Source organism: Limulus polyphemus, unplaced genomic scaffold, assembly GCF_000517525.1.
Source record: "Limulus polyphemus unplaced genomic scaffold, Limulus_polyphemus-2.1.2 Scaffold6230, whole genome shotgun sequence".
NCBI lineage: Eukaryota > Metazoa > Arthropoda > Merostomata > Xiphosura > Limulidae > Limulus > Limulus polyphemus.
Genome location: NW_013671840.1, coordinates 8,860 through 26,384, shown reverse-complemented (window position 1 = coordinate 26,384; position 17,525 = coordinate 8,860). Strand labels below are relative to the sequence as shown.

At 33.5% G+C, this 17,525-nt stretch overlaps 1 protein-coding gene across 7 annotated transcripts in view; it reads left to right on the top strand.

The window, feature by feature from the left end:
• LOC106473502 (protein EFR3 homolog B-like) overlaps window positions 1–17,525 on the top strand; it is a 23,978-nt gene that overhangs the window by 3,084 nt on the left and 3,369 nt on the right. For 4 of the 7 annotated variants that reach the window (XM_022401926.1, XM_022401925.1, XM_022401924.1 and 1 more), the window contains exons 3-8: window positions 2,622–2,698; window positions 4,331–4,458; window positions 5,255–5,405; window positions 14,756–14,877; window positions 15,115–15,138; window positions 15,465–15,602. In XM_022401926.1, the coding sequence (XP_022257634.1) occupies window positions 2,622–2,698; window positions 4,331–4,458; window positions 5,255–5,405; window positions 14,756–14,877; window positions 15,115–15,138; window positions 15,465–15,602 (640 nt within the window). The remainder of the gene's footprint in view (window positions 1–2,621; window positions 2,699–4,330; window positions 4,459–5,254; window positions 5,406–14,755; window positions 14,878–15,114; window positions 15,139–15,464; window positions 15,603–17,525) is intronic. The other 3 variants (XM_022401929.1, XM_022401928.1, XM_022401927.1) reach the window with 1 other exon arrangement.

Genomic DNA, 17,525 nt, shown 5'->3' with positions numbered 1-17,525 from the left:
ATATCAACGAACGTCAACAAAACTTCTGACTGCTAGTTCAATTACTCACTACCTACACATTACATTATTCTCCCGTCACGTTGTCACCCTCTTTTATATACCAGACTACCCTATATCTAGTAAATACTAGAGCATTCGCCAAGGTACGGAATAGTTCTAGAAACGTGGCGTCACACTAGTCATGTGACTCGCTGACGCAACAATACGAACTCGCGTCCCTTGTCTCTCGCTTATTCAAGTTATTAGGCTAAGCATTAGATAAGATGCGAAACTTTGAAGTCCGGAATAGACGACAAAATTTGCTATATAACTGCCAAGCATTCGTATTGGTGATAATATTTGAAATCAATATCATACTTCAATAAAAATTGGGATATCGACCAAAATGCATAACAAAATCAGAATTTCTCGACTAAGTAAAGTCTAGGTGTATATTACCAAATCTATAATTTTGACTTTGTTTCTTGTTGCTCGACACAATGGTGCTTGCTGAATAGACAGTCTGGCCTGTCAAAAGACTTCTAGTCTATAACTATAAGTGGGTTTGTTTTTATTTTGTAAGAAATGAGTGGTGAGGTTGTATTTATTACGTATAACAACCTCTTAAATTTATTGTTTTAAGCTGTTTTTAATTTTTTGTCACATAATCAATGCATAATTTTCGTATTTTGACTAATTAGCAGTTTTATAGTGCATACTTTCAAATTGTTTGCCGCATAAAAATCGGATCCGTGCCAGTACTATATTTCAATCATAGTCGGAAAAAGTGTAGGTATACTTAAATTTAACTACAGCTTGTAATTTGGGGAAAAAAGCAAGTTACTTCAAGGCTGGCCTAATGGTCGAAAGGTGTTTTGTAGTAGACCGAGTTAGATGGCTATGATATGCAGACATACCGTGTGTTTCCAACTTCCCTTACATGATATATAAAATAATTCATAATTCTGTTTATATTGAGTACTTTGTTCTTACATAGCACGTCAGTCAAGAAAGCCACTAAGTTTCTCTCGTCCTATTACTCATAGGACTAGGGTAGTCAAAACTGGCATCACGTGTACCTTCTGGTGGAGGAGATTGTTCTGTCTAATGTGGAACACGTTGTATAGAAAGTGACAGTGATATTTTCCATGGGCAAGTCGAGTGATGTTTCAGGGATATAAAATCCCTTATTTTGAAGTGAAAGTGGCCATCAGGCACATAGGTAATGCCAGCATCCTGAGAAGAATTGGAACAAACATTATGAATAGCTTCAATAACTTAAACAACTTGTCTTGACATGGCTTAGTTTAACTAGAACTTTAGCGACACTTTTCAAAACCGATATACGTCTAAATTAATGTTATATTGCGTATTTGTTGAGATAGCGTACAAATGACAATCTGTTAAATCATTTCCACATTGACAATAATTATTTTATTTCGCAGCATCCATAGAAGGAAATCGATACACTCCAGGCTGCTTGTTGGCTGGCTTGGGATTGACAGTAGTACGCCTAACTTCTCGGTCTAATCAATAAGAAATTGTGGGTTGTATCAGCCTAGATATTTTCAAGCGATATTTGTATTGCCAACTAACACACACGCAATTTATTTCCAGATGACAGGATTATTATTTGAAGAAAACGGCTTGTTCAAATGCAATTATCTTTTTATTCTGTAGTTATATTTTCCACTTCAGTGTATAATCTAGTAACGAAGACACACGAGAGTTTTATAGCCCTGCTACTTTTATTACATATGTAATTCTAAGAATTTATGAGTGGAAATAAAGAATAGAACATTACAATATGTTAGCCATATCCAGTACTGATGGGGCCTTTCGCCCAGTATTGTAGCTCATCAGGTCTGCTGGGTGACGACAGATATAGCAGTGGTCTAGGCGCTATTATATTGTTACGACAGCGGAGGTCACGTGACCCTAGTAACACGTCATATTCTCGAAGGTTCGTGAATGCTCGAGCGTTTACTAGATTTCGGTATTCTTGTACATATAAGACGGTCAAGACGTGACGGCAACAATGGGTAATTGAACTGCGGACAGAGAGAGAGACGTACTATTGAGCGAGCACGTGAGACGTTCGTTGTGAATTATAGCGTTTGTTATAGCGCGACTGTGGAAATTAAGTGTATTGCAAAGTTGTATTCAGAAAGAATAAACCAGTTTTATTTAAGAAAGGACTTGTATCGCCAAAGCTTCTTCGGAAATAATTTTTACGGTAAATTAACTAACGAACGGAGGCGTAACAATATCATTATCTTTAGTGAACGTGAACGGTGACTGTTATGGTATAAACTAGATTAAGTAAGTGAATTGTAATTATTACTAGTTTTGTTTAAGTCATTTGCAAATCAAGAGTTTAGAGTATAGATTAATAGCACTATATTATTTATTTGAATTTATTATCGTTAACATCGTAAGAGGTTTCCTGTCCGTTTACAGTCAAATTTAGTATTATAATTAAAATATAAGTTTTTTGCGTTTCTCTCTTGCCTTGGTTTTAACCATAAAACAACAACAACAACATTAAAAACACCAACAAATATTTTAATGGTACACATGTGAGAATGTTAAGATAAAAAATGTGTGTTTAATGGCTTAGGACTTTGGGAATTTGTTTTTAGGTTGCAGTGGATGTTGCTCAGCGCTACGTCCTCGCTACAAACGTCTGGTGGATAGCATCTTTCCAACAAATCCTCAAGTAAGTGTGATATGTGTTGTGTTTAGGTAATCAAAATATGAACTATGACATGATTTATTTCAGAGCAATGTCTCTCAGCCGGATTTGCCAGATGATTGTTCGTTTGAAGTTAAGCACAAAGATACACAATGGGATATCTGTGCTCTGCCCATCACGGGTATCGAAACCTGGTTTCTAGCGTTATAAGTCCACAGACATACCGCTGTGCCACTGCGGGCATTTCCGGATGACTGCAGCGTCCAGACTTTGGTCGTTGCGATTCCCATTATCTCTACAAGGATGAAAAATTTGAATAAAATGTTGACTCAGCGCAGACAGATCGCGACCCCCTTGTGGGTCGTGACCCACCATTTGAGAAACTGATTCAGAGTCTCCAAAAGTCAGGTTTATTTTTTATTACAAAATATGTCTAAGGAATTTTGTCAAAAGGGATCAGTGTCAATGTTGCATACAATATAAAGGCTTAATTGCTCTTCTGCGATGCCACAAATGTTTAAATAATTTGTTTATTTGTTATTTAGAGGTGGTCTAAAAATAAAAAACTGTTTATTTGCATTTTTTATTAGACTGAATATTTATTTTAGAAATAACAAAGTATGTTAAACCTTACTGCAATTTGCAACACTGAAACATAAATGAGTAAATGAAGTATTTAGCAATATTAGTTGGGTATATATATATTAGCTGACCAGATATTTTGTGAAGCAAGCCATTGGGCATAGTTCTTGAGACATTTTTATGTTATCTCTGATATAATTGGTAGTTTCATATGGATATTATATGACAATGCTCTGTTAGCTCTGTATTATGATAACATAACATAATGTTTCGGGACATCATGGAACCTAGTGGTCCATCTTCTAAACTAAATTAAAATAATTTAAAAAATCATAAAGCTAGCCCTTATCAAGCTTTTTCTTAAACTCACTTAAATTTACTGCATCTACAACATCCAAAGGCAACCCATTCACAAGGCCAACCACCTTGTTAGAAAAATGAAACTGGTATAGCTGAAGATGACTCCTACCTTTACAAAATTTATATTTGTGTTCCCTAGTCTGACTATTCCCACCATTAAATATGAAAAAAGATTATGCATCAACACTATCAATTTCCATTACAATCTTAAACACCTCAATTAGCCCCCCCCCCCCCCAACTGAGCACAATATTCCAAGTTGTATGAGTAAAGCCAGTAATATCTTAGGTAACAGTGTCAGTGAATTTGTTTGGGTCACCTGTGTGACATAAGGAATGAAATGTAAATTGAAGATCTATTAATTGAACACTAGCACCATTTCCTGCTTTTCTTAGTCTTGGAGACCAATGGAGCAGATGTGGGGCCTGAAATGTGGGGTCCAAAAATGTATACAATTATATTGGGACACAACAAGGAATATTGATTTTTTTCAATAAAACACACTGCATTTGAGATTTCAGCACTACAAAAAAATTTAAGTGAGAATGGGAAGAAAAGAGGTGTTTGGATGAAACTGTTCTGGTGTATTTTAAAGTACTTTACATATGTGTTGTTTTGCATACATTCAAATGGTCAGTTTTACTGTTTAAAACAACATGTATATTGCTACTTCCACAATCACTTTCGAATGTATTAACAATTTATTTATTTCAGGATGGCCTGGTACGTAACAACATGGAAAAACTCACTTTTTATTCCCTTTCATCTCCTGAGAAGCTTGATAGAATTGGAGAGTACCTTGCTCAAAGAGTGGCCAGAGATATTACAAGGCACAGAAATGGGTATAAACACCAAAAAAAAAAAAAAAAACTCAATTCTTGCATGTTGTTTATTCTAATTTACTCATTTATATAATTTCACATTCTCTTTCTTCATTGATAATCTAAATTCTTATTTCCTATTAATCTCATATCTGTATAACTTGCTTCCAATTTAAACATGCAGTAGGTTACTAGATCATGATAATAATTTTTAACTGTGTTTACAGTTAATGATGACTGTAAAGAAATCTCTCTCTGTTGTAGTTACTGGGTGTGATGTGAATGTAAACTTGATTGTGTATTGTGAAATGATTCTTGGGTTTTGTGAAAGCATTTAAAGTATTGCCCAGCAAATGAATTTATTTATTTGGATTTTATATTTAATATTTTTTTTACTGGGAGTGGTCATTAAGAGGTTAGTACAGTTGCTCATTAAGAAACAAATAAAACCCTAAATAAACTTTGCAGGAGAGAGTAGAATTTGTTTCAGTATCTTCTTGTCTAAGATTTTTCTTAGGGTAAAAAAGTAAAAGAAGAAAGTTAGTAACTAAAGTTCTCTGTCTGGTATGGAAAAGTTAATTGATCATGATCAGTTGATGTATATTTATGTGAATGTGCATTTTAAATAATCCTTTGGTAAAAAGTGTATTTATTGCTAACATTAAGTAATGTGGAATGATGCACAAGAGAGCATAATAATGTATACAGAAAATGGTTCAAAATTAGAACTAATTTTTATATAGATATGATCTTGCTAACTTTGGCTATCATAGGTTCTTATTCCACAGTCATTGAATCAGTTTCTTCATATATCTAGAAATGTTATCATTGCCATGGAAGCTATGGATCAGCTCCTTGTTGCCTGTCATGCTCAGAGCCTCAACTTATTTGTGGAGAGTTTTCTCAAGATGGTACACAGGCTATTGGAATGTCATGAACCAGACATGCAGCTTCTTGCTACATCATCTGTGAGTTTTTTGCTGTGTGTGATCTGGTTAGTAGTAGTAGTAGTAGTATGGATGTTACAATACCAGACTATGAAGATGATAGTGTTAATATGGATATCAAAATGATAAGTACATGTTAAGATACTGGGACATAGATTTGGTATCATTACGTTACCAATAGGGTAGTTGTTACAACATTTGCTTATAAAGCTGATATTAATATCCACATTTCCAGTAGAATTGGTGCTATGACAATAAACCAGTATTTTCTAGAAATTTAACTAAATTTAGCCATCAGATGCTAATAAGAGTTACCTTTAAAAGCATGTAATAATGTTAAAAGTAGAAATAAGATAAAATTAAGCCACCAAAAATATGTAATTAATAAGTAATGTATTTAAAGTCATTGCAAAAGTACTGTACTATAAAATTGATTGGAATAATAAAAAAAAAAGTATAAAAGTCCAACTTTAATTAACTTATTAGACATGTATGAATAATACTGTAATGTGTTCTTTCATGGGATTAGTTTTTTTAGGTTACTTGATGAAAATAATGCAAATATCAATTTCTTATAACAGTAACAAATTAGTTTATTCCTTTTATAATATTGTCACAGGCTATGTTCATTTTGAAATAAGCAGTAGACTTAAGGGCACAAACATCATTTTGACACTAATTCCATAATCAAATGTAGGCCTAACATCAAATGCAACATTCCAGTATAAATTGTGTGACGTATGCCTAACTTAACTAGTTTAGCTTGATAAAAAAAAAAAAAAATAAAAAAAAAGGGTTAACTCATCAAGTAACTGAATAACAAAACAGACGTGATAATTTCCCATTAAATACCTTTTAATTTTTAATGGCACTGAACAAATTAAACTCATATTTATAACTAATGTACCCATCTATATGTTTGTCAAATTTACTAAATCTTAACCAAAAGCACCCTCTAGTTAACACATGCATTAAAACATTCAAACTAAAGTTTATGACACAGACTCCTTCCTTGATTTTAAAGTCACTTGAACAATCATAATACTGTTGCATCAGCGAGTCACATGACTACTGTGACACCACTTTCTAGAACTATCCTGTACTTTGGCGAATGCTCTAGTATTTACTAGATAGGGTAGGCTGGTATATATAAGAAGGGGACAACGTGACGCGGTAATGTAATGTGTGTGTAGATAGTGAGTAATTGAACTGCAGTCAAAAGTATTATTGACGTTCGTTGTTATAGCGTTTGTTTAGCGCGATTGTTGAAGTTGAGTGTATCGGTAAAGTTATATTCGGAAAGAATAAACCAGTTTTATTAAGTAAAGACTTGTGTCGTTAAAATTTCGTCGGAACGAAGTTACGGAAAAATCAATTAACAAATGGAGACGTAACAATACAAAAAATCATAAAACATTTCATTTCAATTCACCAAGTTTGTTATGACGTAGAGATGGAATGACCTCTTATTCCTTGTTGTCACTTACTGTTATGTTACTTGTAGAATTCTCCATGGACAGGTGGTTGATCAAATCTACTGGTGGCTCTGTCTTTGCTGATCCTTTTAAAGTGGTCTTGATTGGAATCCTGGGCTCATTAGCAGGTTGACTTTCTACTGACAAATTCTTCTCTGAAGTTATCCAGTTGGCTGTTCTCTTACCAACATAGTATCAAAACAACCACAATGATTGATCTGTGGCTTGGATCACTTATCCTTCTGGATTTTGTAATTCACATCATTGATTCTTTTAACTACGATGTATGGCTCTTTCAAACACCTACTTAAATTTGAAATTTGCCCTTTCTTACAGTGAGAAATGTTTGGTCATATCATGTCACGTCAATGAAATCCAGCTTTATCACCCTTAACATCATATTCACTTTTCATTTTGTCATAAACTGCTTTAGGTCTTTCCTTGGTAAATATGTGTATGACATCTTTACTTTACACTTCCACCTTGCTCTTCCAACCATCAATTTCTAAATACATGCTGGAGTACTTAGTTCCACTAGATTTCAGTCGTTAGATGAAGAAATATTGCTGTTGGTATGAGTATTTCTCTTCTTGGTGGTACAATGATTGCTCTCCTATGTTGTCTCTAGAACTTCAACCTCTGGTGTAGTAATTGCTATGTAATTCAAAAGGATTTTGTGGTCATATACTGTGTATCTGTTGGCAGTTAAACTATCCTGTCATCCATATCTCCATATTAAGTCAGTTACCAATATGCACTTTTCTTTGATGTCAGTTGTCTACATGCTGTGATGTAGAGAAACATCAAAGTCCCATTTTGCTGAAATTTTGTCTGCCAACTGTTTGCATCAATCCCTCTTTTTTTTTTTGTCCATCTATGGAGGTAGTTTCCTACCTTGCATTAACAAATGGGGACAAACAGTTGTAGGTGCAGAACCAGTGTAAATCAATGTACTGCAAGGTTTTCCACCAACAAACCCATGGATGATTTCCCTCAAATAACAAACTTCTTATTTCATTTGGGGTTGATAGAGTTTTCCCAGCTGAACTTCTCCCCATAAATCCAGCTACATCCTGTCTTTTGATGTCATGTTAGCTCTTGTTATTCCTTTGATGTAGTTAGGTTTTGTCTACTTGGCTTAATAACAATTGTTCATTCCTTATAGTCTCAGCTGTAATGGCCATATTTCCCACACTTGTAACAGTTTCCGCTTTCTATTATCCTTTAGAAGAAGTTCTTATTCCATACAGGCTTTATTATACAGCTCTTCACAAACACCTATTTTCTTGTGGTTTTATTTCCTCCATTGTGTATAACTAGCTGTCTGATTAATCCTCACAATTCTTCTATACTCATTTTAGGGAGGGAGTTGATAATTTTTTCAATACTACAGGATCTGATTATCCAGTAATTTTGAGGTGGTCTCTTTAGTTGTTTATCTGTGACTTTAGTAAACTGTAGTTCTATAACCAACTGCAGAGCTTTCTACTTTTGCTTCAATTTAATCTTCATATTCTCATCTTTTATGCCACCCTTAAGTTGGTCACTGTCGGGTTTTAGTATATGGACTGCAGATTATTTTACAGTAGATGTCTGTGATTTGTTAGCGATAAGTTTGAACAATAAATGTACAGCACACAATTCACTTGTTTTTAGATAATATACACTCAAAACAGGTCAAACGTATGTACAAAAATTCTTTACATGATAGGATTTCCCAGTTGTATCTAAAACTATAAATAATTCTCTTTTTTCTTCTATTGTCACAATATAATTAGTGATAAGTTCACTTACATTACCCCATGGATTACCACAATTTTATACAGAGCTTTAAGTGATTCTTTTTTATGTCAAACATCCACATAGATTAGTTTAGTTACTTTAGAACCCAATTGACAAGACAAATTATTTTTTCTGTACTCTATTTCTTATTGCACAGTCTGTGATAGATGGGTTACCACAGTTTTATTCAGAATTTTAAATAATTCTCTTTTTCGTCAAAGTTCACCCAGGCAGGTTCAATTACTTTGACAAGATAAATTATTCTCCTTATCTCTGTTAAACTCACTTTAAAATATCACTCATTATGGCTAAATTAACAATCACAAAGTCTAACTTTACTTTCATTAACATCTTCTAACTTGATGGTTACCACAGTTGTATCCAGAGCTTTAAATAATTGTCTCTATTTTTCGTCAAAGGTCCACACAAGCTGGTTCAGTTACTTTAGAACCCAAATTGACATGACAAATTATTTTTCTATGTCTGTTGTTACAATACAACTGTGAAACACACTCTAGAAATCAGCCATTGAGGCTAATCACTCGAATGCCAGCTAACTTCACATTTTCTTTCACTAACTAACTTTTTCTTCACTTCACTTTTTCTGACTTCTTCTTTACTAACTTTCTGAGAAATCGCCCATCACAGCTAAACTACCAATAATCCAGTCTAAATCTACCTAATTATATCTCGGTTAACTTGCTTTCTTGACTTTTTTTTTCTGTATCTGCACGTGTTATATAACGTGCAACAGAAAAATCTAGAAATATCTAGCCCTCTAGTAGCAACAATATTACACATAGCGAGATAAACTTGGAAGCTTTGGGTAAGATGACTTCAACAATATTGCTAAAGCCTAGTACAACAATTAAACTGCATACATAACATATGACTCTTACTGATTTGCATAACGAAATCTGTCATAACTATTGCTTTCAAAATAATCAAATTTTAACACTCTTGTTATAAAACTTAATATTTATTAAATATAACATTACTAAATGAACTAAATAATAATTCTTACACTAAACAGTCTTGTATATCTGACAATAAGCCTCCCTTCATGAAAATATTTACAATTTTTTTATACTATATACAAAGATTGTTCTTAGTTCATACACTAAGTCTCTTCATATAGTCTGCACCAACATTTGCAGTTCTCTTGTCAGTCTCTCTTTGCATAGGACCTTCAGTAAGGATTCATATTGACAGGATCCCTTGTTTTCATCTTGATCTTGTGTTGCCTGAGGTCTGTCTTTCTGTATATGGCACAGTATATCTCGTAGTTCTTTCTTCTGCTTGCCAGTCAGTTCCTCACTAATGTTAACATCTTTGTATATCTCCTCTCCACCCAGTGGTCTTGGGTCTAGTAGGTCTTCATCTTCTAAGACAAAGTCACTGTTTTCTGGTTCTGCATCTATGACAGCCACTGCCATGTCGATCTGTACCTCAATAGCTGCACCTGTAAGGTCTTCTTCCCTCTCTCTAAGTACATCTTCACCAGATTGACATGGTAGATCTTGGTTGTCCCATCCACTTTGACCTTATAGTGCAATTTGTTGACCACTTCCTGTACTGCAGAAGATCCTTTCTACTGCTAGGTGATTTTTTTTTTGGCTGTGGGTAGCAGAACAAAGACCTTCTGTCCAATTTCATTGTTGATCCTTGACCTTCTTGTTGTATAAGTACTTCTTACTGCTTTTGATGTGTTTAACTTCACCAGTAGAACTACTTTGATAGGTCCAGTTCAGTATTCCTTTCCAGTCCTCCATTTTGTAAATCTCTTTCCATTTTGTAATGTACTCGACTTTCTCTCGGGCATTATCCTGAAGTTTCTGCAGTGAAGTGTCTTTCTTATGCACTTCCTTCAGCTTCTGTGAACTTACATTTAAGATGTCACTTTTTGAGACTTTAAGAGGCTTGATATTGTTACGTCTCCGTTTGTTAATTGATTTTTCCGTAACTTCGTTCCGACGAAACTTTAACGACACAAGTCTTTACTTAATAAAACTGGTTTATTCTTTCCGAATATAACTTTACGATACACTTAATTTCAATATTCGCGCTAAAACAAACACTATAACGAACGAACGTTAACTTCAACAATACCCTGTGACTGCAGTTCAATTACTCACTATCTACACACACATTATATTATTTCCCCCGTCACGTTGTCACCCTCTTTTATATACCAGACTATCCTATATCTAGTAATTGGTAGAGCATTCGCCAAGGTACAGGATAGTTCTAGAAAATAGGTGGCGCCACACCAGTCACGTGACCTCGATGACGCAACAATATCTTGCTTGCTCTTCTTCCCTTGAGCTCTTGTGGTAACTGCAGATGCTTCATCAGTTTTCTTTCTGTCTAGTTCCTCCATAAACATGGCCTCAAGATCTCCCATATAGTATATATATTTTTGTTATGGGAAACGTTCTCACTGTCCCATCAATTAGCACACACAGGTGTACCTTGCCTGTTATCTGGCCATTGGATACTAGACTGGTTCTCACTGTTGCACTACTGCACCCAGTTTCTCATAGGACCTTCACTTTCTTGTCCCCAACATAGCCTTCATCTACTGACATGTTGTGACTCGTTGTCACCTCTTGATATTTGTGAGATGCTCCGATCACAACTGGTACTGTTGATCCCATTGTTAACTTGAGCTGACCATCAGTTGTGCACTGATTAGTCATGGGAATAGCACTTTCTTCTTGTGGTGAATCTGATGAGTTGTTTCCATTCTGTTTCTTTTAGCAGCAGCATCCATGGTGACATTCACTCTTTTCTTGTTTCTTACCAGCATTATCTTTGTAGGCAGCTCCAGCTGTTTTATGTTGAGATTTCTGATGTTGCTTGTTGGTGATGGACTTGCATTTTTTGCAATGCCCCACCTTATAACAAACATAGCATCTCTTTACTTTCTGCAGTTGCTTGTTGGTGACAGACTTGCAATGTGCCCCATTTTATAACAAATATAATTTTTTTCCCTCTTTTGTCCATTTAGTTCTTGTCACCTTTGGAGGCATCCTCTTCTGGTCAACCACCACTGGTTTCGACTTTAACTAGATATTCTTGGACTTGCCAGTTATACTCTCTCTCCATGGGCTTCCATATCCTGTTCTGCTAGCTTGATCATTTTGTCCACACCTTTTGGTGCTCTTTCCTGTAGGAACAGTGACATGTCAGTTGAGCACGTGATTATGAACTGTTCACGTATTATTAGATTTGCCAGTCTCTCAAAACTATTTTCACACTTGGCCATGTCAAGCCACCTTGTGAAGTATTGCTGTAGATGTGCCACAAACTGAAATATAGTTTCTCCAGTGTCAGGTTTGACTTCTCTGAGCTTTGAATGAAAACCTTCCTCAGTAAACTCATAGCGTTTCAGAAAGGGTACTGTTGCGTCATCGAGTCACATGACTACTGTGACGCAACGTTTCTAGAACTATCATGTACATTGGCGAATGCTCTAGTGTTTGCTAGATGGGGTAGGCGGGTATATATAAGAGGAGAAAACGTGACGCGGGAGATGATTGTAATGTGTGTGTGTAGATAGTGAGTAATTGAACTGCAGTCAGAAGTATTATTGACGTTCGTTGATATAGCGTTGTTTAGCGCGATTGTTGAAGTTGTATTCGGAAAGAATAAACCAGTTTTTATTAAGAAAGAACTTAATCAATTAACGAAATTAAAGAAAATCAATTAACAAACGGAGACGTAACAGTACTTTTAACTTGTCAATGGCATCTTCTGATGTCATGCCTGCATAGACTTGTTATCACAGTTGTATCCTGAACTTTAAATAATTGTCTCCTTTTCATCAAAGTCCACACAGGTGGGTTCAATTACTTTAGGACACCCTTTGACAAGACAAATTATTCCACTTATTTCTGTTAAACTGGGAAACTCACTTTAAGATATCACCTGTTAAGGCTAATCACTTGCATGCCTGCTAACTTTCACATTTTCTTTTATTAACTGATTTCTTTTTCTTGACTGCACTCACTTGGTCACCTATATTTATACACTTTCCAACTGAGGCCTAGAACTTTCTACAAACTAGGAGGCTCTATGACGTAATAATACTCGCATAGCAAGAAAAACTGAGAGGTTTCAAGAAAGATGACGTCAATAATACTACAACAATGGAACTACATCCACAAAGTAGACTCTCACTGAGCTTTGTAATGAATTTTGTCATAACTATCACTTTTAAAATTAATTAACTTTTAACACTCTTATCATGAAAACTGAATAATCACTAGATATTAAATTACTTAGTAATAACTATTAAGCTAAACAGTCTTGTATATCCAACACCAATGAATCCAACATTTTACGTGGAGCTTCCAAGTAAGATAATTGGGCAAGCCTTTCTAAATCTTCTGCAAAAACTTGATTAAGTTCTTTTCTTTCCACCACACCCCTTTGGACACTTCCTACTAGTGTGTCACTCCAAACCTTTTCGATAGGGCAGATACCAATGCTTGATAATTGTCAGGGCTCTCATCTTTTTTGTTTACTGTTCCACCTGTTCACTTTGATAGTTATTTCAAACTGAGCCTGATATGCTTCTTATGGTACTTTTCTATCATAGTCTTTTGGTTTCTCAATCAAGTAAAGTTGTTCAATTGGCCATCTAAATTCTGGGTTTGGTAGGGACATGGCTGAAGTGGGCCAAAAAAAGTTCTACAATAACAGATGACACAGCAGTAGTGGTAATAAATGTAGACCAAGTAAGTTTGGAATTCTTAGGCAGATGAAAAAAAAAGTGTGGCTGATTTTATCTTTGCCTTTACCAATTCATTTTATTAAATGTTTTATTCTGTCACTGATGTTGTTCTTTTCTACCACAGTGATCTCTTTTTAATACTAGAAATAAATGACCTTATAACACCAAAATTATTAAGTGTTATTTAAATAAAAACAACATATTGGTGTAAAAAAAGTCATTTATTTTTGGTATTAATATTCTTTTATACACCAATTAAAGACATTAATTAATGTGATCTTTTTTTTGTATGCCTTCAATTTTGTCATTATAGCCTTTAATTAATTCTTATTGTTGTAATCCCACTGTACATCTCTAATAGCTTCATTGATCTTGTCTTCAATCACTTTTTGTTTTTTAATTTTTCTTTAAATATTACATATCTGTCTTATAACTCCTCTCTTAAATCCCTTGATCTTGTTCTATTTATCTGTTTGGTTCTTCTTGTTCTTCCTTTCATTTTCCATCTCTTTCTTCTTGATTTTCTTTTAATTGTTCCATCATTTCCAGTAACAATTAGATATAATTCCATAACTGTGTTGTCATGTTGAAATTTAGTCAAAGTTCTATCTAAGTTTCACCAGAATAATTGTACTTCTGACAAAAGTGTAGTAACATGTTCTTTCATTAGGCAAGTTCTTTTAGATTACTTGATGAAAATATTGTGAAGCCCAGTCGTGTAACAGTAAGAAATTAGTTTATTCTTTTTATAACATTTCTGACATTTGTTTTGACACAAGTAGTAGGTTTAAGAGCACAAATAAAGTTTTAACATTAACTCCACAAATAAATGTAGTGCTAATCTCATATAAATTGGCAGACATATGCTTAACTTAACTAACTTAGCTTGATGAACAAATGCATAACACAACAAGAACACGCAATAATTGTGCATTAAATACGTAAATGGCACTGAATGAACTGAACTTGTATTTATAACTAATGTACTTGTTTAGATCTTGATTAATTTACTAGACCTTAAACTAATACATCCTCTAGCTAGCATCCAAAATAAAACATTGAAAATATAGCTTACAACATCATTTAAACATCTAAGCACTTTCAGTTTGAGTTTTCAATCATTTAAACCTTTTAACTTTCCTAATGTTAGGGTTCTAAATAAGAATAATAAAATATATCTTAATGATAAGAAAAAATTTGTAATATTTTAAACCAAAAAAGGAATTGGCTACTTTCAGTCAATACTGACATTTACCAAAGCATTGTAATAGCCCTTGTTGCTTGTACTGTCTTTCTTAAGCTTATAGGATATAACTTGATATAAAATAGTATTCTGTATTCTTCTATTGTATGTTTTTAATTGTTTTTATTTGCAGTTTGTAAAGTTTGCAAATATAGAGGAGGATACACCATCATATCATCGACGCTATGACTTCTTTGTGTCTAAGTTCTCATCTCTTTGTCACAACAACCACAATGATCCAGACATCAGAAATAGGTCAGAACATTTTTTTTTTCAGACAGGTTCATTGAATTAAGGTGACATAGTTGAAAAAATAATTTCTTAATTCAGTCTTAAATTATAAGCAAACTAGTGGTATGGTAATATACAATAAATATTATTACAATAATGCAATTTTTTACATAAGTAATACTTTAAAGACATGCTCAGTTAGTTATGAAACAAGTTATATTTATATACTATTACCATTGTCTTATCTTTTTATTTTTGTAGTGAACTTTTCATCCTGAAGGACTGGTATTATGTCATCTGTTCAAGTACCTCTTTATTTTTGACTCTAATTAACATTTTATTCACAAAGACTGGCATTGTGTTGTCTGTTTAAAATATTCCTCATTTTCATTCTAGTTAACATTTTGTCCACAAGGGGTAGCGTTGTGTCAACTGCTTACAATATTTTCTGATTTTTATTCTAATATTTCTTTGGCCATAAAAATTGACATTTTTAATTCATTTTTTTTGTTTTTAATTAAACTGGTGTTTAAAAGAACAAAAACTGTAAAGCTGGGATAGGTATTATTACTAAGGTTTTTAAAGACTGACATTTATTTTATATGTTTCAGGTTACGTTTTGCTGGACTTAAGGGATTAAAGGGTGTTGTTAGAAAAACTGTTAATGATGACCTTCAGGTCAACATCTGGGATGAAATCCACATGGAAAAGATAATTCCTTCTCTGTTATTTAACATGCAAGAAAATCAGTGAGTTTTGAAATATACGTATGGTTTATTGTTATTAAATACTTTTCTTTTTGATTTTGTGTGAAGTTTTAGATTAGTATGGCACATGTGCTATCTACTGATGTTCAATAGTATTATACTTCTGCTTCTATAAACTTTTAAAATGTTTTGGCTTGTCTTTAGGTTTAAAGTTAGATGAAAATAATTCCTAATTTAATCAGAATTTGTAGTGAAAAGTTTAGTGAACCTTGTCTAGTATTTCTAAAAAATGCTTAGTTTTGAAAAGGTATTATTAATTTTTGCTTCATAATTTCTTTTTAAGTTGGATATTCATTCTTGATAGATACTACTACAATAAAATATAAAGTTTACAGTGCCTTTGTATGTGTGAATGTTTGTATATACTGGTTGTAGAATAACTAAATTTACAATTGAGAAATATACAATTATGAAACATGATATTGGTTCATAATAGGGATTGCCAGGGATTTCACAAAAATTCTAGTAGAACATATGGGCAAAAACCATCTTAAAAAAGGAGACTTGTTCTTGAAACAACACTCAAGACTTTTTATCTCAATGGCTGATGTTGATAAAATATTGATAATAGCAAAAAAATGGATTTTATGGTTGTTACACAAAATTCAAAATTTATCCATTTGTTCTTCATATTGTTTTTGTTTCAAAAGCCTACACAAAAAATGGTTAGGAATATTTTATTCAACTCTGGACAAACCTACTAAAAAAATTCCTGCACTGGTCATAGAACAATTTTTTTTTGTTCATTCTTGTTCATTCATCACTTCTGGCCAAATTTCTCTTCAAAGCCATACAAGCACTGAAGCCTACAGCAATAATTACTAGGTATACTTTGCTAAAATCAATGCATGGCTAATAAACAAACTCTTGCAAAGGTTGTAGGGCTATTTTTAAGTTCATTCTTGAAATTCGATTTCAACCCTCTAAAATTTTGTAAGTTCTACTTCAATATCAACATAAGCTCTTTGAAGGCATTCAAGCATTGCAGAAATGTAGAAGCCATTTAAGTACTGTTATCCTAGTTGGAAATGCTTTATTTCGTTAGAGTAAACAGTGTGTATATTCATAACAATGTCTCCAGTCTTATTATTATTGATTATAGCTTTACAAGCCACTACAGAAAAAAATGGCTACAAATATTTAACTGAAACCTGGACAATTGTAATGAATGCAGTATTGAATATTTCATAGGTAGTTTTAAACGTAATTCAAGCTCCTTCGTTTTTTGCCCTAAAAAATTTCTCTCAAGTCCTTTACTTTCTGCCATTGAAAAAAATGTGGTGTTTACTAATGAGCATTAATTGGAAAATAATTTGTGAAACTTAGAGCGCATTATTTGGATCTGCTACATTGAAGATTCTACTGATTTTTGTGCTTCACTGAAATTGTGAGTGTGTATTTTAGTATTATTTTATTATTATTATTCATATTTTTGTTTCTGAAGCCTACAGCAAAATCAGCTGGTTATTTGGCACCAAAACCTAGACAAATATACTATATGAAACGCTGCAAGTGTTCATGACCTATTTAAATAGTTGATTATTTTTCCTTGAAAGTTGATATTTGTGATATTGTTGTGAGTGGCTTCCTTTGTACCGGATGTTTGTTTAAACACGTGCTTACATGAAACCTCAGGCACAAAACCATCTAGCTCAGTACATAATGGTTGAGTGGAAGAAAAGCCAGTGTAGCAATAAACTGTTGAAAAACATGTAACATTCAATTGAATGCATATGCACATATGTAGCATAAATGTACATAAAAAAACTTAAACAAGATAATTAAAAATTGTTAGTTTAAAAAGGGGCATAGGGATCGTCAAAAAAGAGCAGAAACAAGTTGAATCAAAATGCAAAGATTATATTTTAAAGCTAACAAGTAGGCTTGAAAATATAATCTTTGCAT